Source organism: Bos grunniens, chromosome 6 (genome assembly GCF_055505025.1).
Source record: "Bos grunniens cultivar Pamir isolate PY7600 chromosome 6, Bosgru_T2T1.0, whole genome shotgun sequence".
Taxonomy (NCBI): domain Eukaryota; kingdom Metazoa; phylum Chordata; class Mammalia; order Artiodactyla; family Bovidae; genus Bos; species Bos grunniens.
Window position 1 is genome coordinate 2341667 of NC_141170.1, and position 21273 is coordinate 2362939.

At 58.3% G+C, this 21273-nt stretch overlaps 1 protein-coding gene across 19 annotated transcripts in view; it reads left to right on the top strand.

The window, feature by feature from the left end:
- The window catches only part of RGS12 (regulator of G protein signaling 12), a 118128-nt gene that overhangs the window by 84472 nt on the left and 12383 nt on the right, over nucleotides 1-21273 (top strand). For 13 of the 19 annotated variants that reach the window (XR_015166052.1, XR_015166053.1, XR_015166049.1 and 10 more), the window contains 9 exons: nucleotides 12554-12723; nucleotides 13110-13202; nucleotides 13857-14000; nucleotides 15150-15332; nucleotides 15582-15735; nucleotides 17366-17442; nucleotides 19085-19279; nucleotides 19527-19600; nucleotides 20002-20128. Coding sequence is in view for 14 of the 19 variants with exons in the window: in XM_086407365.1 (XP_086263491.1) it covers nucleotides 12554-12723; nucleotides 13110-13202; nucleotides 13857-14000; nucleotides 15150-15332; nucleotides 15582-15735; nucleotides 17366-17442; nucleotides 19085-19279; nucleotides 19527-19600; nucleotides 20002-20128 (1217 nt within the window). In the remaining 5 variants the exon portion in view is untranslated. The remainder of the gene's footprint in view (nucleotides 1-12553; nucleotides 12724-13109; nucleotides 13203-13856; nucleotides 14001-15149; nucleotides 15333-15581; nucleotides 15736-17365; nucleotides 17443-19084; nucleotides 19280-19526; nucleotides 19601-20001; nucleotides 20129-21273) is intronic. The other 6 variants (XM_086407367.1, XM_086407369.1, XM_086407364.1 and 3 more) reach the window with 1 other exon arrangement.

The following is a 21273-nucleotide window of genomic DNA, read 5'->3' on the forward strand; positions in this document are numbered from 1 at the left end:
GGAGCCCCGATCTTGACTTATTCCATGGAAGAGTTAGGCTTGAGTGATCCCCAGGGCCAGTGAGGGGAGAGAGGGCACGCCTGCCAGGTGGGCACTTTAATCTTTATTTTTTTGCACCATGTAAATTATTTTTTTAGTCTGAAACTATATCAGACTCAAAATTTGCAGCCGTAGCACAAAGAACTTCTCCTATACCATTTGAAAGTAAGTTGCTGATATGATACGCTATCATCTTGAATACTTTAGAGTATTAAAGTATTCCAGAGGAATACATTTTCTTGTAAAATCAAAATACAACTGTTGAAATTATGAACTTAACGCCGATACATTCCTGTGATCTTGTCCTCTGTCTATTCATTCCACCAATCCGTGGTAAATTTCAACTCTACAGTAAAAGGATCCAGTTCAGAATCACACTTTGCTTTTACTGGCCGTGGTTTTTCTGTCTCCTCCAGGAGAAGAGTTCCTCCTTTTGCCCTTGCTTTTCACACTCATGCTGCTTTTGAAGACTGCAGACCGCTCCCTGCGTAGGTGCTACCTCAGTGTGGGTCACCTCTGCCTTAGCTCCGCCCACTGGAGACAGCCAGGCTGCTGGCGGGGGCTTTGGGACGCTCACGCATCGTCAGCACCACCTCCCGCAGGAGAAGGGGCAGGAGAGCTGCCTGCCTCCCCGGGTCGGGGGCGGGGGGAGCGGGACATGGGGCCTGAAGACCCCATGGAGCAGGAGCCAGCCTGGTGACCAGATTTTGTGAGCCTGGGATAAATGACTTTTTAAATCTGATTGCTTTATCTGAAAACCACATAAAAGCCACAAGTGTTGTCTAGTTTTGCACCTGACGTATTGCCTTCATTATTGAGGTTTTGTGAAATCTAACTGTCCCAGAGCCCGGGTCAGAGCTGTGCAGGCTGCACCTGAGGCGAGAGCCAGCCTCTCCTTGTCTCAGTGGCTCCTCTGCACTCAGCGCCCTCCCTGCGGGGCCGGGGCGCCTGCCCCGGGCACCCGGTGACCTGCGGCCTGGACCCTTTTCCTTCTCTGCTGGCCTGCCCACCGGCCCCTGTCCTGGGGGCTGCCTGCCCCGGGCATCCGGGTGACCCACAGCCTGGACCCTTTTCCCTCTCTCCTGGCCCGCCCGCCAGCCCCTGTCCTGGGGGGCACCTGGTGCCCAGTGACGTGGTCTCCATGCAAACCCGGGCCCAGCCGTGGCTGCGGTCTCTGTGCCTCAGTTGAGCGTGGGGTCAGCACCCGGCTTGAGTCTCCCTTGTGGGGCCCCCAGTTGGGGTCCCTGGGCTTCTGCATTGAGCAGTGGCCTGCAGACAGGGTCAGGCCACAGCAGGGGGGTCTAAGCTTCACGTGTGGCCCTTGGCACCCGAATGAAGGGAGGTCTTCATGGAGTGTATGATTTTAATCACCGAAATGAAATACATTAACTTCACAAAATAATTTATAAGTGAATAATGTAAGTTTTTCCATTCAAATCAACGAAATTGCCTAGGGCTCCTCTTTGAAAAGCGCCCCTGTCTCTTGTTCGTGAGTCCTGGGGGCCCTCTGTGGTCAGGTGCCGGTTAGTGGGCAGCCATGTGCGGCCGCGGCTGCCATCTCCGCGCCTCGCGTCCTGGGCCCTCAACGTGACAAGCGACAGCGTCCCCTCCGCATCACCCCACTTCCCACGCTGCCCCTTTTTGGTTGCCGTTCTGCCCACTCGCGGCCTCGCGAGCTCTCCCGGCGTCTCACCCCCATCTGCTTGGCATTTCAGTCTCCAGAAGGACTTGTGTCATTTCAGACCCAGGGAGTTTGTGCTGCTTTGCTCTGCCAGAATAGTTATAACTCGACTTCTCTGATGTTGACCCCAGGAGGGTCTCAGATGTAGGTTTCTGCCGTGTGGCCACGCATCTGGTGGCCCTGGCGGGTACACGCAAGGATGCTGCACCTCTTCTAATTGTCAGCAGGGCTCTAAACAGGGGCAGGCCTTTCACCGAGAGGAGCTGGGCCGCCTACCCGAGGCTGCACCAGGTCAAGCAGGACACGGCCTGAGGTCCGTCCTGCCCGTTCTTACCCGTGTCCTCTTCCTCCCCAGTGGCCTGGCCGCTCACGGGGGTTGCCTGTGCGGTTTCTTCGAGGAAAGACGGGCTGCGTCTTTACATCTATAAAGCATACCAGGGCTGCAGCTGGGGACTGAAGCAAACACGCTCCGGGTGCCTGCTGCAGGGCCTGGGCAGGACGGGGCAGACGTGAGCACGCGGCTGATGAGGGTGGGGCGGGGGGAGGGAGGGCTGGGCTGAGGGCAGGCAGCCCTTCCGGGCCTCCACCTCCCTGTGCGGGACTCGGGCATGGCTCAGAATTCTGAGTCCATGCTGGCCTTCCAGGTCATCTGAAGAGTCTTACTAACAGTGCTTTAGCTTCTTTGACATTTTCTCAATATTTGGATGCACGATGTAAAGATCTACTCTTTGCCCAAGCCCTGTAGTTGTTCATTTTTTCCCTAATAAGGGAAACCAAGGCGTAACGATACTCAAGTCCATGCAGCGTATCACGCAATGCCGCCCAGAGCCACAGTGACCAGCGTGGGTGCGAGTCTCCCCCAGGGCCCCCAGAGCCAAGGTGCACTGTTGCAGGACCATGTGGCAGGCATTCTCAAGGTCTGGTTGGTTTGGAGGGTGGACCAGTTCACTGGCAAGCACAGGCTTTAAAAAGTAAATGATGTGACGTTAAAACTCTCAGAGTCCTGCGCCCAAGACTACATTTCACTGTACGTGGATCTTATCTCAAAAACTGTAAAGGAAGACCGAACTCTCATTACTGGTTTAGTTTTTGGCAAGCGTGTGTTTATCGGTTCTTAAAGTACATTTTGTGTGCTCCAGCAAATGAGTAAATACACCAAGAATCATGGGAGCCCAGCTCTCCACTGCTGGGACGGAGTTACAGAACCGGCAAAGGAGAATGTCCTGGCGTTGGGTCGGAGCTTGAGCTGTCACTGTGAACTCGTGGCTTCAGTGGATGTGAGCACGTAGAAACGAACAAACAGATGTGCCCCTGTGTGTTCACCCAGAAGGAAAGCTGTGACCAACCTAGACAGCGTGTTAGAAAGCAGAGATGGTACTTTGCCAGCAAAGATCTGTCTAGTCAAGGGTATGGTTTTCCCAGTGGTCATGTATGGATGTGACAGTTGGACTATAAAGAAAGCTGAGCACTGAAGAATTGATGCTTTTGAACTGTGGTGTTGGAGAAGACTCTTGAGAGACCCTTGGACTGCAAGGAGATCCAACCAGTCCATCCTAAAGGAAATCAGTCCTGAATATTCATTGGAAGGACTGATGCTGAAGCTGAAACTCCAATACTTTGGCCACTTGATGGGAAGAACTGACTCATTAGAAAAGACCCTGATGCTGGGAAAGACTGAAGGCGGGAGGAGAAGGGGGTGACAAAGGATGAGATGGTTCGATGGCATCACCAAACTTGATGCACGTGAGTTTGAGTAAACTCTGGAAGTTGGTGATGGACAGGGAAGCCTGGTGTGCTGCAGTCCGTGGGGTCACAAAGAGTCGGACATGACTGAGTGACTGACCTGAACTGAACTGAACTGTGTATCATAGGCACGTGTGGGTATGTGTGTTAGTATTTCTTAGGTCTGTCTGCTGGAAGGACCAGGAAGCAAAGAAACTCCCCAGCAGCAATGAGTAGCCCTTGTGTCCAGATCTTGGTGTCTAAACACCACTCCTCAGTGAAAGGAACTAGGTTCCTAGGAGCAAAGACTGATTTCCTGGGCTGGAGCAGGGAAAGAACGAAATGAGCCCCGCACGCGTGTCTTCTACCAGAAAATAAGGAGGCGCTCGGTGCATGCCGAGGACTTACCAGAAGGACCAAGCACCAGCTCGAAGGAAGGCCGAGCATTAAAGAAAAACAGGTCAGGTGTTTGTGGATTATACGCTGTTGGATGAAACAGGCCCGCTGAGTGCATACTGATGTAGATGAATGAGCTGTAGCAAGTGGGGAGAAGGGACGCTCTCGCAGAGTTGAGTGGAGGAGGACCGGCGACCTCAGGAAGTCTCCCCTGGATGCTGAAATGCAGGAGCAGGCTCTGTCCACCACGTGAGAGCCTCCACCATGGAGAAGCCTGGCTCCCTGACCAGCAGCGCCAGCGCCACCTGCGATAGGCTGACCCCCATCCTCCTGCAGAGACACGCAAGGAGAACCCACACGCGGGGCACCGGCCAGGCCAGCAGGGGACACCAGGCAGCCCAGACTGAGGGCCGTGCACGCGTAACAGGCCCACGTCTGAGTCTCGCGAACAGAGGGGCTGGGAGCTTTTAAAGAGGCCCGAGCCCTGAGCAATACTGACTTGGAGCCTGGACCGGGAAGTAGCCAGAAAGGGCCTTGTTGATGAAACGGGGACTCACGCTGTGTGACTTTCCGCCGTTTTGATGGCTGTGCTCTGGCTACGAAAGGGAATGTCCTGCTCTTTAGAAATTCGCACTGAAGTGTTCGGGGGCCCAGAGGCACGCTGTCTCCAGCTTAATCTCCGGTTTGGGAAGAGCTACCAGCGTGTGTTCAGACAAGAAGGGGAGGGACTGAGCAGGATCGGGGAGAGGTCACACAGCCAACAGGGAAGGACTAGGCGCCGCTGAATCGGGGTGAAGGGCACAAGAAGGGCCCATTTGCTGTCTTTGTAACTCTCACAAGTTCTAATTTATACCAGAACAAAAAGTTGCCCGCACAGGGTGGCACCTGTGGCCCTAAGGGAGGGGTGCCAGGGGAGGTGTTTCCGTGCTTCAGTCAGCGTCCTGTCCCCGGGGGTGTCAGCCATACCTGTGGCCGAGCCCTCGGACAAACGGCGGGCACGGCCTGACTCCGCACCTGCCCTCCTGAGCTCTGCCGCCTCCTCGCTGGCACATGGCCGCGCCTTGGAAACTTGAGATCAGAAAGGGCTTGCTGGGAAGGTGGCTCCCCGGGGGCTGGGCTGCGGCCTTCTAGCCTCTCCCGAATTGTTTCCTTGGAGGACGCTGAGATTGATTTGACGTCTTGTTTAACAGAGCGTCGCCCAGTTTATGCCGCAGCGTCCATCCAAGAGTCCGGAGCAGACCCCCCCACCCCGTGTTGGTAAACAGAGCCTTCGCCGCAGTCACGCGTGTGCTCTGCTTTGACCTCACAGTGCTCTTGAGGGTTTAGAAGCGGTTCAGTCTGGGCTGGCTGCGTATCACCTAGGGAAGGCTCAGTCCTGACGCTGTGAGCTTTGGGTGGTCACCTTCTCATTACAGACAGGCTTCATGTTTGTGGGACTGAAATTCTGTTAATAGGGAAATGAGAGTTTTACTGTGAAACATCTGTTTTCCCTTCACCACTGCTGGTTTAACAGAAAGGATTCCCCGAAGCCCCAGGGCTTCAGCTCCAGCCCTGGAGCCTCAGAGAGCAGCCTTGGGAGCTGCTCCGCCCGCTAAATAATTCAGGCTCCTCGCAGCCTCGGGCAAAAGGTCTGCTCTGAATTATGGATGCGTCTTTGTGAGGCTTTGTGTTAAGTGTACTGCGCCTCCTTCTCCCTTCGCTGAAGGGAGAGACTCGCCCTTGTCAGCCCGGGGCCGGGCATCTCTGGAGAAAGTGCACTAACTTGCCTCCTCGGGGAGCCGAGCTCAGGAGCAATGTCTCTGTGTGTGGCCTCAGCCTTTGCCCGGGGCCCCAGGGGCTGTGCCGGCTGAGCCTGGTATGGATTCAGAGGGGTGGTTTGCGGTGAATGGTTGGAAGTATTTGGTTAAGTGGCATCACAGTGGCTCTTATCAGCTCTGCCCAGGTAAAGTCCCTCTGGTCTGCGCCCTGTCGTGGTTGGCGGGGGCAGGCAGACCGCGCGGGCTCCAGGTATGTGTGTGGGGGTGGGGGTCGGCTCCCAGGCAGGTGGCCATTAAGCCTACAGCCTGACCGTGAGCTGGGACTTAAGTCTTTACAGTGCTGGAAGTTAGGTGGATGAGATATTCTGGCGAGATAATGATGGGAGAGGGCCTGGAGTTACAGAATTATCCACGAAATACAGGGGCGGGCCTCAAGGTACTTGCCAGAGGGTAACCTGCGTGTTCATCCAGCCAATGTAGGGGTCGTGGCGTTCCCGTTCTCAGCAAATTTGACAGACCTCGTAAACTTCCTCACCAGGAAAGCGTTTCTTTGACTCAAACTAATTGAAAGGGAGAAAAAAAACACACAGTGAGGACAGAGCCCAGGCAGCGTCTCTAAAGCTGGGCTGGGAGGCGGGAGGCGGGCTCTTCCATGGGGCTGGGAGGTGGAGGGCGGGCTCTGCCACAGGGTCTTCCCCTTGGGCTGGAGGATGCCTGTGGGTTTTCCAAACACCGGACTCCCCGGAGACTGTACTGGCCTTGGAGTTGGGGTGGGAACCCTGGCCTTGGGAGGAATTTCACTTGTGTTCAAGGGCAGTCCTGCCACAAATGTGCATCGTTTTCCGTGTGTTGAGAGTTGAAAGGTGCTGTGAATTACGAAATTCAGAATTTGACAATGGATGTCAAAGGCCAGGGGGTCTTTGTGTGTGTTGTGGACACAGACGCGCTTGGGTTTTGTCATCCCAAGGGGCTCTGCACCCGCCCGGCGGGTCCCACGCGAAGGCTCACCAGGAGGTCTTATGGTGACAAGACCCGTACGCACACGCTGTGTGGGCCCAGGGTGTCTCGTTCTCCCCTCTGAAGCGGGTGCGGGCTCCCTGAGGTCTGGCTGAGGTCCGCAGACGGGGGCGGCGTGGCCTGGCCCTGGGGTGCTCCTGCATGGTCTCTGCCATCCACTCCAAGCTCCCGGTGCCAGAGTTGAGACCCAGGGAGCAGGCATTCGGGTCCCAGAACCCACAGCAGGGGGGTGTCTCCTGCAGACCAAGAAGGGGCTCATGGGGGCGGTGCGGGTGCGGGGCCCCTTTCTGAGCTTGTGGGTCCCCACGCCCCTCAGGCGAGCAGGAGTTTTCAGCCGAAGCGACTTCCTGGGGGGCTCTGTCTGCAGGCAGAGCCCCCCCAGCCTCCCCGACCCCTCCCCTACCCCATCTTCCTGTGCAGGATGCCAGCGCCCCTAAGACTCACGTGGGGACCGCCCAGCTCCCGCCAAGAGTCCGTCAAGGCAGACCCCAGAGTGCACCGCTGACCCACCGAGTCCACACCAAGGGGCCAGGAGGTTCCTTTTATTCTGACTGTAAAATGTCTTTATCAATGAGAATTTTAAAACTAATCTTGTTTATTTTCGGCCGTGCTGCGTCTTTATGGCTGCCGGCCTTTCTCTCATTGTGGTGAGCCGCACGTGGGCTCCATAACTGCAGCTCTGGGCTCTGGACCTCAGGCTCTGTAGCTGCTCTGAGGCACGTGGGTCTTCCCTCATCTGGGATGGATCCAGCCTGTGTCTCCTGTGTTGGCAGCTGGATTCTTTACCGCGGGCCACCAGGGAAGCCCTCGATGAGACTTTTAAAGTGACAGCTGTTGATCTGTGAGTCCTAAAAAGTGATTCGTATTTGCCAAGTCTTAATAGAAACGAGTCAGTGTATGGGTCATCTTCCCCTACAACATGTATTCAGCGTTCATCCTCTCCTTCCCTCAGTCCCTCCACAAACCTGCAGCGTGGGCCCCACGCCTGTCTCGCTCCCGCCCTGTGTGCCTGCTCCATGCCTGCTCCGTGTTGGAATCCAGACGTCTCGCGTTTGACAAGCAGAAGCTTTCACGCTGAAGGGTGCAGCTGCTTGCTCTGCGGCTTGCTGCCCACCTCTCCCCCGTCCCCACGGTCCAGGCCTGCAGTCCTCTCAGCCCCGCCCGCGCCCCCTCCCCACCCACCGTCCAGGCCACCAGTGCGCTCAGCCGCACCTCTCCCAGGGCAGCGCTCAGGGCCCCTCTCCACAGGCAGCCAGGAGGACCAGGTCCCTTCTGTTACTATTATTATTATTACTTGTCTTATTTTTTAACATAGATGTGATGATTTTTTCCAATATTTTTTATTGAAGTATAGTTCATTTGCAATGTTGTATGGGTTTCTGCTGTACAGCAAAGCGATTTAGTCACATACCAACACATACACACGCACACACACACACACACACATGTCCATTCTCTTTTAAACATGCTCTCGCTCGCTGGTTTGTCACGGGATGTCGATACAGTCCTCTGCGCTGTGCAGGCGGCCCCGCCGTTTACCCACTCTACACGTCTCTTGTTACTGTTACTCAGTCGCTCAGTCGTGTCCGACTCTGCAACCCCATGGACTGCAGCACAGCAGGCTTCCCAGTCCTGTTCCATCTCCTGGAACTTGTTCAAACACATGTCAATTGAGTCAGTGATGCCATCCAACCATCTCATCCTCTGTCGTCCCCTTCTCCTGCCCTCAATCTTTCCCAGCATCTGGCTCTTTTCGCATCAGGTGGTCAAAGTATTGGAGCTTCAGCTTCAGCGTCGTTCCTTCCAGTGAATATGCAGGACTGATCTCCTTTAGGACTGGATCTCCTTGCAGTCCAAGGGGCTCTCAAGAGTCTCCTCCAACACCACAGTTCAAAAGCATCAATTCTTTGGTGCCTGGCTTTCTTTATGGTCCAACTCTCACATCCATACATCGGAAAAACCATAGCTTTGACTCTACAGACCTTTGTTGGCAAAGAAATGTCTCTGCTTTTTAATATGCTATCTAGATTTGTCATAGCTTTTTTTCCAAGGAGCAAGCATCTTAATTTCATGACTGCAGTCACCACCTGCAGTGATTCTGGAGCCCAAGAAAATAAAATCTGTCACTGTTTCCATTGTTTCCCCATCTGTTTGCCATGAAGTGATGCGACCAGATGCCATGATCTTCGTTTTTTGAATGTTGAGTTTTAAGCCAACTTTTTCACTCTCCTCTTTCACTTTCATCAAGAGGCTCATTAGCTCCTCTTTGCTTTCTGCTGTAAGGGTGGTGTCGTCTGCATATCTGACATTACTGATATTTCTCCCAGCGTTCTTGATTTCAGCTTGTGCTTCATCCAGCCTGGCATTTCACATGATGTACTCTGCATATAAGTTAAATACGCAGGGTGACAATATACAGCCTTGATGTACTCCTTTCCTAATTTGGAACCAGTCTGTTCCTTCTTGTCCCTCTTACAGATTTCTCAGGAGGCAGGTCAGGTGGTCTAGTATTCTCATCTCTTTAAGAATTTTCCAGTTTGTTGTGAGCCACATAGTCAAAGGCTTTAGCATAGTCAGTGAAGCAGAAGTAGATGTTTTTCTGAAATTCTCTTGCTTCTTCTATGATGCAGTGGGTGTTGGCAGTCTGGTTCCTCTGCCTTTTCTAAATCCAGCTTGAACATCTGGAAGTTCTTGGTTCACGTCCTGCTGAAGCCTGGCTTGGAGAATTTTGAGCACTGCTTTGCTAGCGTGCGAGATGAGTGCAGTTGGGCGGTAGTCTGAGCATTCTTTGGCATTGCCTTTCTTTGGGATTGGAATTAAAAACCGACCTTTTCTAGTCCTGTGGCCACTGCTGAGGTTTCCAAAGTTGCTGGCGCGCTGAGTGCAGCGCTTTGTATCACGTATGTTATGTGTCCTGTACGTAGCAGCTTGCGTCTGCTCCCCCAGCCCCCCACTCACCCCCACCCCTCCCCCTTGGCAAGCGCGAGACTGTCCTCTGTGTCCGCCCCCTGTGTCCGTGCTCTGTGTCCGCCCCCTGTGTCCGTGCGTGTCACACTGTAGACTCTGCGGTAAGTGACGTCACACGGCGTGTGTCTGTCTCATTCACTTCTCTTAGTGTCGTGATCTCTAGGTCCATCCACGTTGCCGCAGATGACATTATTTAGTTCTTTTCGCGGCCGAATAATATTCCACTGTGCGTGTGCCACGTCCTCTGTGCCCGCGCGCCTGTCAGAGGACACCCGGGCGGCCTCCGTGTCTTGGCTGCTGTGAACGTAGGGGTGCACGTGCCGTTCCAAATCCGAGTTCAGTCTGTTCTCCGTAACATTAGCGCCAGTTCACGTTCCCAGCACACCCTTTCTCCACACCCGCTCCAGCGTTTGTCATTTGTAGACGTCTTGATGGTGGCCGTGCTGCTTGTGTGAGGTGACACCTTGCTGTAATCTTGACGTGCATCTCCCTGATGGTGATGCTGAGGACTTTCATGAGCCCCAGGCCGTCTGCAGACCATCTGTGGAGAAACGTCTGCTTCGGCTTCTGTTCACTTTCCGATCGGGTTGTTTGCTATTGAGTTGTATGAGCTGCTTCTCTATTTTGGAGATTAAGCCTTGTCGTTTGCCTTGTTTGGAAATATTTTCTGCCGTCTTGCCCTTCCTTTGCTTATCACTGCCCCCCAGGGTGAAGCCCACACAGCTCGGGTGTCCGCCACCCGGCCCCGCTGGCCCTGCCTTGGGGGCTGTCCTGCCCCTCGGGCTCCCAGCCACCCCAGCTGTGAGCCATGTGTCTTCACGGGCTTATCCTCACGGAAGGCTTTTCTCAGGTCGGTTTCCGTCTGTGCACCCCTCAGCTCTCAGCTCAGCCACGTGGCCTCAAGGGAGGAAAGCTGGAGAGCGTCTCGGTGCCGACAGTCCATCGTATTTTCAGGAAGACTGCTCGTCTCGTGAAGACAGCCGTTTCTCAGGGTGGAGCGTGGCAGGAGAGCCTCCCGGCTCAGCCCCCAGGCCCCGACGCTGGCTCTATGTTCCCGTCGCTTTGGCCCCATGAGGTGGGGTCCTCCCAAGCTCCTGCCTAGTGACTGACCATGCTCTTCTCCCACTTTTCTTTGGCGTCTTGATCTTTTTTCTTATGATGTTTAGTTGCTCTTAAAGATACAGAAAACTAGTCCTTCAACTGTGTAATGTGTTACTTGTATTTTCCAGTTTCTTGCTTGTCTTTTGACTTCGCTTGCAGTGTTTTTTACATACTGAGATTGACTTTATTTTGTTGAGAGTAGTTGACAGACAGCTTTGTTTCAGGTGTATACAACGATGGTTCAAAATGTGTATATATTGTAAAAGAATCACCGCACATGTTGCAGAACTTTTGAGATGAGAAGTTGTAGGGCTTCCCGGAGGCGCTGGTGGTAAAGGACCCGCTTGCCATTGCAGGAGACGTAAGAGACACGGGTTCGACCCCTGGGCCAGGAAGATGCCCTGGAGGAGGGCATGGCAACCCCCTCCAGTATCCCTGCCTGGAGAATCCCATGGACAGGGGAGCCTGGCGGGCTACAGTCCCCGGGGTCGCAGACTTGGACACCCTGAGTGCGCGCGGAGAGCTCGTCACGGTCTGCTCTCGAGCCGCGCTCTCAGACGCGTTGGCTGTGCTCACTGTGCGTCCCGTCTCAGGGACGGCTCACGGTGGGATTGGCGTTTGTCCTTCGGGCCCCCCACCCACGCGGCCAGCGCTGGCACCACGCAGCCTGTGCTCACACATGGAGACTCCGAGTCTGTCCCCCGGCTCTGGGTGCCCTCACTCGGCATTTCGGAGGGCTCTCCTGTGCTCCCTTCCAGTGTTTCTCTGCCTTCACCGTTCACGCCTGAATCTTTGGTCCGCATGGGGTTTGTTCTGGAGCGCACTGGGAGAGCCCCACCCCATTACTGTCCAGGCGGCCACCGCTGGCCCACGGCGCTCCCTGTGACCGGGTGTCCTGTGGGTGGAGTGGACACTCCTGCAGCAGCAGCCTCACCCACCCCGCTCAGGACGTGTGTGCAGCGTGTCTGGCATCGGTGGGGGGGGGGCTGGTCCTGCCTCTGTCTTATGTAGTTGTCCTCACGGATCTCCACACTCCTCCACATGCAGTTTTGTCCAGATCTGATAAAGCACACGTGGGGAAGTGTTTCAGGAGGAGAGGTTGACTCAGGGGGTGAGCGTCTCTGAGGTTCAGTCAACCGTGGAGCCGTGGAGTCTTCCAGGACCCCAGCCCCAGGGAGGAGGGGTGGGGAGTGTGTGTGTGTGAGCCAGCCTGTGAGTGCGTCCGTGAATGTGTGTGAGCCGGCCTGTGAGTGTGTCAGTGTGTGTGTGTGAGTGTGAGCCTACCTGTGAGTGTATCAGTGTGTGAGAGCTGGCCTGTGTGTCAGTGTGTGTGTGTAAGCTGGCCTGAGTGTCTGTCAGTGTGTGAGTGTGAGCCGGCCTGTGAGTGTGTCAGTGCATGTGGCGAGTGTGTTTCCGGTCAGTACATGCAGAAGCGGAGCTCTCCTCTCGGGGTTCTGTGTGTCGGGCTCCAGCAGAGCAGGTCCAGGCGGTTGTGTGCGTGGGCCCTGCTCCCTGCTGGGCACCGCGGCGTGCTGAGTGATGTGCGTGCCTCTCCGGGTCCTGGGAACCTGCCCGTGCCCCCTGCCCTCTGCTCTGCCCACCATCACCCAGCCCCGGCCCCGGGCGCCTCGGGACCCCGCGCGGACTCAGTGCTCCCTCCCTGTGGCACCCGCAACCAGGTCGGCCGTGACCCCGGGGGCACCCTTGTTGGGGTGCGCCTCTGCCTCAGGAGGCGCGTTCCGTCTTGTCCCCGGGCGCCCGAACAGCGTGGCGGCAGCGTGGGCGCTCCCCCGCCTGCCCAGAGGGGACGGCTTGGGGAGGCGGCGGGCGGGAGGGCAGGGGCTGCAGTGAGCGAGGTGTGTGTGGCCCACAGAGCTGACTGGCGCCGACCTGAAGGACTGCGTGAGCAACCACAGCCTGAGCAGCAATGCCAGCCTGCCCAGCGTGCAGAGCTGCCGGCGTCTGCGCGAGCGGAGAGTGGCCAGCTGGGCCGTGTCCTTCGAGCGCCTTCTGCAGGACCCGCTCGGCGTTCGCTACTTCTCCGTGAGTCTGATGGGCAGCAGGCACCCCCTCGAGCAGGACTGGGCAGGCAGGGCAAGCGTCTCCTCCTCCTGCCTCAGCCCCGGACACTCAGTTCCAGGGTCAGAGGGAGCCTCTCTCTGCTGTGTCAGGGCCTCTGTGAACCCTCAGCAGCTGCCTGTGAGCCGGGCCTGCCTTCGGGAGGGATGCTCGGCTCCTCGGGCGTCCCCAGCCTTTGGGTTTATATTCAGGGAAATTCTGGAGAGGTGCTTAGCACCTCTGGTTTCTGTGAAAGGGGGAAAATCAGAGTAAAGTGGGGAAGAGATAGCACAGGAGGGGGAGGTTCCCCCACCGCTGACTGGCCCTCTTCTGATGACTGTGTGACGGTTAATCAATGGTGTTTTCCTTAGGATTTTCTAAGGAAGGAGTTCAGTGAAGAAAACATTTTGTTCTGGCAGGCCTGCGAATACTTTAACCATGTTCCCGCACACGACAAAAAGGAGGTAGGTTTCTCAGGCGGGGACGTGAGGGGGTTGGAGGGCGGGTGGTTTCAGCAGAGGTTCACACCTAGTGTGGCTGAAAAGTCTATGCACAAATACTTTCACACGATTAAAAAAATGCTTCTTTCAGAATGTTTCTTAATATATGTGATATTTAATTTTGCCTAAACTTAGCTTGCATAAATGCCTGGAGCCCTAACACTTAGCTCAGCACGTGTACTGCCTGCTGCCCAGTGTGGAAGGGGAAATGGGAGAGAATCTGGGGGTGGGGGCGCCTTCCAGGAGCTTCCGTCTCGGCAGCCACGTGCAGGCCATGTGGGGCGGGCTGGGTCCCGGCGCGACCTGCCCTGAGGCGGCCTGCCCCCCTGCCCTCTGCCCGCCACGCTCGGCGCCACGGGGACCACATGACAGGAGCCCCAGCCCAGGTCTTCTGAGCATTAGGATTGCCCTTTGACAGAACTTGGAGAGGAGCCGATTTATTGAAAAGCTTCATGCCAGCTGGTACTTTCAGTCAGATTTCAACCAAGAGATGGTTATTCAGTCCCAAGAAAACGTGTCTCCAGGGCCTGCAGCCACGTCAGGCGTTGGGGCTGCAGCGGTGGCAGGCACAGAGGACGAGTGCGGTCTGTGTGTGCGGCTCACACGCTGCCCCATCAGCTCTCCTACAGGGCCCGCGAGATCTTCAGTAAGTTCCTGAGCAGCAAGGCCACCACGCCGGTCAACATCGACAGCCAGGCCCAGCTGGCGGACGACATCCTCAACGCCCCCCACCCTGACATGTTCAAGGAGCAGCAGCTCCAGGTGATGGCCCTGGCGGGGGTGCAGGGTGGGGTCCTGGAGGGCTGCCCCCACCGGCGCCAGCCCCCTGCAGGGAGTGCAGTGGTACCCTCCCCCCACTGGGCTCCCAGCTCAGGGCCAGGGTTCAGCAGGGCCCGGAGCAGGAAGACCCAGCACCGCATCCCTGTCTGTTGGCTGCTCTCTGTATGCATCTGCACGCGATCACAGGTTCATGGGCGTTGACACACACAGAGCTCCTAGGTGTGTGGGTCTTTTCAGCTTTAGGACATCATGGTGATGAGAAGTGTGTGTGGGACCTAGTGTTAGAGCCCGCGTAAAACGTGGGACCTAGTGTTAGAGCGCATGTCCACGTGGACCTAGTGTTAGAGCCCGCGTCCACATGGGACCTGGTGTTAGAGCCCGCATAAAACATGGGACCTGGTGTTAGAGCCCGCGTAAAACATGGGACCTAGTGTTAGAGCCTGCGTCCACATGGGACCTGGTGTTAGAGCCCGCGTAAAACATGGGACCTGGTGTTAGAGCCCGCGTAAAACATGGGACCTAGTGTTAGAGCTCGCATAAAACATGGGACCTGGTGTTAGAGTGCGTGTCTACGTGGGACCTAGTGTTAGAGCACGTGTCCACTGGCCTCAGTAGAGGTTCCTTCTGTTGCCTAGTCACAAAGGTTGAAACAAATGAGGAAGGTATTTTCTTTTTTATATGTATTTATATATCCGCTGCACCGGGTCTTAGCTGCAGTGTGTGGGACCCAGTTCCTTGACTGGGGGTTGAACCTGAGCCTCCTGCATCGGAACCCCGGAGTCTTAGCCACTGGGCCACCAGGGAAGTCCCGGAGGAAAGTATTTTCAAGGCAGGTCTCACTTCCTTTAGGTTCCGGTTGCCTTTGGTTTTGTTCTTATTTAACAAAGTCAAGGTTCTTCATGACTGTCCTTGGCTGTCCTGAGTCCCCTCAGGCGCTGGCTTCATGTAGGTGTTGGAACAGGCTGGTTGTAAGCGTGACCCCAGGGGCTGGCGTGTTATGAGACGTGTGATCACATGCTGAGGAGCCTGGGCGACCCCTCCGGGGCAGACGAGGGGCTGTGGGAAGAGGCCTGCCCCCTTGGGACCGAGGGTCCGGTTCTGTGTGTGACGGGACGGCGCTGCCTTTCCCAGCAGATCTTCAACCTGATGAAGTTCGACAGCTACACGCGGTTCCTGAAATCCCCACTGTACCAAGAGTGCATCCTGGCTGAGGTGGAGGGCCGCCCGTTGCCCGACGCGCAGCAGGTCCCCAGCAGCCCTGCCTCCAAGCACAGCGCCAGCTCGGACCACTCCAACACGTCCACGCCCAAGAAGGTGCCCGTCTGCGCGCCGGCCTTCCCTGGGAGGGCACTCTGCTGACAGCAGCCGTCCCTGCTGGCGTCTTCTCTCACTCGCAGAACCTGCAAGGCGCGCGCTCCCGCTGCACTCCCGGGGCTCCGGGCAGGGCTGCACCTCCCTGGAGACTCCCGCCTGGGCGTTCCGCCCCTCTTCCCTTCCCCTGCCTCTCCCACGACAGTGCAGTAGCCTCACACTGTTTTAACAGCACTTTCCCTTTGACGGCAGTTGAGCGGAAAATCGAAATCAGGACGGTCCCTGAATGAAGAGCTGGGGGATGAGGACAGCGAGAGGAAGCGGAAAGGCGCGTTCTTCTCGTGGTCACGGACCAGGAGCACCGGGCGCTCCCAGAAGAAGAAGGACCACGGCGACCGTCCGAACGGTTCGTGGTCTGTCCTGTGCGGAGAGCTGGGGGCTGGGGCACGGAGGAGCCAGTGTGGGCTGTGCTGTGCGCTGGCCTGTGGGGCGGCCGGCGGGGGCGCGGGGCGGCTCCGGGTCCTCTGAGAGGTGCAGGGTACGTCCCGCTCCCGCCCCCCAGCCCGGGCGCCCTGCAGGGGGCCTGGTGCCCGCCACTCAACCCCCATCTTGCCTGAGCGGTCACATGCTCTTTGTAGAAAGTTTGGAGGACACAACCAGGAGAAAAGGAAACACAGGTGTCTGCTCTTGCTTTTCTGCTGTGTGCTGGGGTCCATGAGCCTTTGTCATTTTTTAAAGAAAATGTGACACCATAGCTGGGTTATCAGGCATTTTTCCCAAAGTTGTCATTGTATTATTGCAATTCTTCAAGGTCAGCAGTTTAGAGCTTTTCCCCCATGCTTCTTTGTCCTGTGTGGCTGAAAGAGAGGGTGAGGGGGGCGGGGCCGTTGCTGGGAGGAGGTGGTGGGGTGGGGGTGCAAGGCAGGGAAGGACGGGGCCGCTTCTTCCCCACAGACTGCCACGAGCGGGGTTATTTTCCAGCAAGTAACCTGGAGGCTTCAGGCCTGGTCCCCAGGTTTAAACTGGAAGCCCGTCGGGGGCTCAGACAGGGAGCAGCTGAGCACAGGGTGGAGGCGGCCTCCCCGCAGCCAGGCCCGCGCTGTGCCGGGCGGTGGGTAGAGTGTGCTCATCTCCTCGGAGCAGCCCGCGAAGCAGGCCTGCACCCCTTTACAGAGGGCTGGGGGGGCTGTGTGCCTGGTGGGGCCCTCAGGCTCTGGGCCAGCCGGGGCCGCTGGGACAGCAGTCTACCACAAGGAAGGGCAGACGACTGGGGGATGGGGCCGCTGTGGCCAGTGGGGCCAGGGCCCCCCGAGGACCCGAGATGGGGCCGGGCCTGCCTCTCTAGGGCTGTGACCCCAGGCAGGACCCCAGGAGGCCAGGGCCCCCACACCCCGATCTTCAGAGAGCCACCAGGAAGGGCGCTAAACCCTGAGTCCAGGGCCCTCCCCAGGAGTTCTGACTCGGTCGCCTGGCCATCTTTGCTTTAGGAAGGTGGTCGATGGACCCTGGGGGCCTCTGTCTAATCGGGCCCCTGCTCAGCCCCAGGGCCCTGCACAGAGTCCTGATCCGGGAATCGGCGCTGTGCTCTGGAAGGGCCTTTTCTGCGACACAGTGGTCGCAACTTTCAGACCAGAATTAGCTGTGTTAGTGACATCAGACAGTGCGATCACTGCTGGTTCAGGACTTCCCGGGAGCTGGCGGTGGAGTTGCAGTGACCCGCTGCGTGTTAAGCCATGTGCAGAGATAACAGTGGCGGATGAGTGAGGGGCCACGAGGCCTTGCGCTCGCTTGTGTGTTGACTGTGAGGAGGGCAGGGGCAGGGGGTGGGGGGGCGCACGGCCGCAGACAGAGCAGAGCACAGGCCTGGGTCGGGCTCCTGGCTCCGCTGGGTGCCAGGCTTCTGTCCTCCGAGTACGTCTGTCCAGCCTGAACCACTGGGGGTGTGGGGGCCTGGCCATGCTTGGGGGGTGGTTGCGTTAAGTGAGGATGCGTGAGGCTGGTGCAGTCGCGTGTCCTGAGTGCCCGTGTCCCCGCAGACGCCCTGCACGCCAATGGAGGCCTGGGTCGCCGGGAGTCACAGGGCTCTGTGTCCTCAGCCGGGAGCCTGGACCTGGTGAGTGCCCGCAGAGCCCCGCCCTTGTCCACGGGGCTTCCCGGAGGAGCGGGGATGGGTGGGAGGGCTGCGCAGAGCACTGAGAGTATCTCGGGCTTTATTTCCCGGCCTCTGTCCTCGCGGGCACGCGTCCCTGGACGCCCACGGGAGCAGCAGGCGCTCGTCTTTGTCTAGGCATCTGCACGCCCGCAGGGCCGTGAGCTCCGATGCCCGCGGCCACGCCCGTGCACGGGGGTGGTGCCCAACCTGCCCGGCCCCGCGCCCCTCACTCTGCTGAGCCACCCACTGGGCCCCCACTTCCAGTGACGTGGAGGAGGCGTCAGCGGACTGGCTGGCTTCTTAGCTGCTGTCTGATGCCAGCTTTGGAAAACCCTGTTGTCAGCAGCCTGGTCTCTTGAAATGGTCAGGCAGCGGTTAGTGTAGGACGCGTTCTTCTCCAGCTGAGGCAGTACCAGGTAGAGCTGTCAGGTGGACCGTGCACCCGCAGCCCAGCGGCTTCAAAGGGCGTGTATATCACACATGCATCTGCGAAGAGCACTCTGGGGCCGTTTTCTATCCGCCTGTCACCTACAGACTAGTTTTCTGAAGTCACATTTGGGTGAAAGGGATTTTCTGACCCCAGGAGGAAAGTGTGTTACGAACCTGAGGAGCAGGGTAGGTTAGACCTTAGGAGGATGTATGTGGGGAGCGCCTTCCAGCAGGCGGGGCTCCTGTGGCTCAGGGACCCGGAGGAGCATCGTGGAGGGAGCTGGGGTCTGCCCGGGCAGCTGGGCCGCTGGGTGGCTCCTGTCCTGCCCTGGGACCCGGCTCTGAGTGCACCTGGGCTCGCCTCCTCTGCACCACACAGACACCGCCGCACTGCTCTGCCCCGGCCCCTTCCCCTGGCAGACAGGGCTCCCCGCTGTGGGGCCTGGGCTGCGGGCCCTGCAGGCTGCAGCCCCCCAGCCTTCCCCCCAAAGGAAGGGCCTGGAGCTCCTGTTACCCCACGCCGCCTCCCCCACCTGCTCCTCTGACCTCGGACGTGTGCTGCCGGTCCTGAGCCTTGGCCAGGCTGCCCACCTGCCCTGCTCTCCGTCAGCCTGCTCCTCCCAGAAAGGCCTCCAATCCTGGGAGGTCAGGCAGAAAGAGCCAGAAAAGCGACCAGAAGCAGCAGAGGTTGGACTGCAGGCCCTCAGCGCTGACCCAGCCCGCCCGTGTCCGCGGCCCCCAGACTGAGTGGCGGCGGGCAGCGCAGCTCGTGGTCCCCAAGAGGCCCCACGGGGCTCCAGAGGTGACTCCATGCGCTTCTGGGTCAGGGAGGCCACGACCGGACCCCCAGAAACCACAGTGGAAAGACCCGTCCTGTTCTGAGCAGGAGAGCTGTGTGGTTAGCTGCCAGCCTAACCCTTGTGAGAGTTAGACCCATAGGATGGAGGGTGGGCCTGTCCGGACGGCGCCCGAGGTTCAGAGAGGTGCTGGCTCCCTCCCGTGTCGGCTGGAGGCCCTGCAACGCAGCGTGCACTTACCAGAACAGGTCGTGTGCTTGTGTGCTGGAGCTGCGTGTGCACGGGGGCACCTTGCTGCCCCCCCGCATGTGCAAGCAGTGCCAGCCCTGCCCAAGCAGCCCCACCCTGTGCCCACCCCCATGTCTCCCTGCCCCCAGCCAGAGGCCTGCAGGACCCTCGCGCCCGAGCGGGACAAGCCGGCCAAGCACTGCAGCATCCAGCTGCCCGACGGAACGGCCTGCGTGGTGCTGGTCAGGGCCGGGCTCTCCATCAAGGACGTGCTGGCTGGGCTGTGCGAGCGGCACGGCATCAACGGGGCTGCCGTGGACCTCTTCCTGGCGGGCGGGGACAAGGTGCGGCTGTAGGGACCTCGGGCCTTTCTCTGGGGGGGTGCCTGTCCCGTGGGGATCCTGCCGATGGGGGGCCGGCCCGCCCGCGTCTGTCCCCCTCACCTCTGCCGGAGGCCCGGCGGGAGCCAGCCCGGCTGTGAGCTCCCTTGGCAGGCAGCCTTCTCCGGGCTCCGCAGCGGCACTGTGATCCCAGTGGCCGCGTGCCCGGCCCCCGCTGACGGCCCTCTCTGTCCCTTCTGTGTGCTCGAAGCCTCTGGTGCTGCATCAGGACAGTAGCATCTTGGAGTCCAGGGACCTGCGCCTAGAAAAACGCACTTTATTTCGGTAAGAAAAATACAGCTGCCGATTCCATAAGGTTTCCAGAGCCACAGGGCCGTTTCTAACGACTTGTTCTGCTGGCCTCCGCTCTATTGCGACGGGAGGGCTGACACCCCCACTGTGAGCTTGGAAGGGGCAGGAGCTCCCGGGGCCAGAGGGTCACGCTCCCTGCCAGCGACCACCGTCGGGCTGCACCCAGTGTAGGGCCATCCTGTGGGGTGGCCGCTCCTTACCGGCTGTGACCACCCTGGCGGCCCCCAGGCCCTGGAGAAGCCCCCACAGGCTCTCCCTGTGGAACCCCGGCCGCCCTGGTGACGGTGACTCGCTGTGCTCTCGAGGGAGAGCGTCTGTGCGAGGGTTGCACGTGCGTGTGGCAAAGCCATGCTTGTTTCTCCCCCTCTGCCCAGGCTGGATCTGGTGCCGATTAACCGATCGGTGGGACTCAAGGCCAAGCCCAGCAAGCCCGTCACAGAAGTGCTGCGTCCCGTGGCGGCCAAGTACGGCCTGCGGCTGAATGAGCTGGTGGCCCGGCTGGTGAGTAACCAGGCTGACCCGGGACACAGGGCCCTCTGTGCTCTGAGCTGCCCACGGGCTCCTGCCTGCCGGGGTGCAGTTTGCCCCCAGTTGTCCACAGAGTGAGCTGCGGCGTCGCAAGGGGCAGGCGAGGAGCGGCTGGCAGCGCCCGGAGCCCTGGGAGGCCGTCACCCCCGCCTGCCTGCTTCTCACCCTGCAGTGGACACGCTCGCTGTTCCTGCCTCCGTCGTGCCCTCTGGGTTTGGGTTGAGATTTGGGGGTTTTGGCCCAAGGAGGCCAAGAAAAGCAACAAAGGGAAACCCTGCAGCGTCCCGCCGTTTGCACACCTGACCAGACATCGGTCCATCAACACCAGCCCCTCACGCACCTGCTAACTGCCCAGCTGCCCACACGCTGAGGGTCTGATGGCGCTCTGGCATTTCCCAGCCGGCCATTGGGTTACTTGGTGAACGGGTTAAGGAGAGACAGAGCAGAGCCCCACCCTGTCGCCAGACGGCGTCTGGGGAGACTTGGGCCAGCAGGCTTGGACCTGTCCCCTCACGCACCACATGTTTGCTTTGAGATGTGACTTGGGACCCACTGGGGGCTTTCCCGTGGCTCAGTGGTAAAGAATGCGCCTGCAGCGTAGGAGTCACAGGAGACACGGTCCCTGGGTGGGGAAGATCCCCTGGAGGAGGAAATGGCAACCCAGTCCAGTATTCTTGCCTAGAGAATCCCATGCACAGAGGAACCTGGCGGGCTACAGTCCATGGGGTCACGAAGAGTCAGACACGTTGAAGTGACTGAGCATGCACTTATGGCCCATTGGCCTGTGTTCTCCTTTCTTTACAAAATATACTGTTTCAGAACTACAATTGTAAGTATTTTTAGGATTTTTATTTTCTCTGAGATGAGCTCCAGAATTGTTCAGAAATTTTGAATTGAGCCAGAGGACCAGTCCCGAGGAGAACCCAGGGCTCCCCCCGGCCCAGCTTGGGACAGTGGGGGAGGGGATGGGGGGAGCGCTGCCCCAGAATCTGGAGTCTAGCATATGCCCGATGGAGAGGGGCATGGCCTGGATGCCACGTGGCCTCCTTGCCCTCCCTTGGCTGGGATCCTAAGCCATGGCTAACGCTTTGTGCCTGTAGACCTATCTGTAAAGTGGG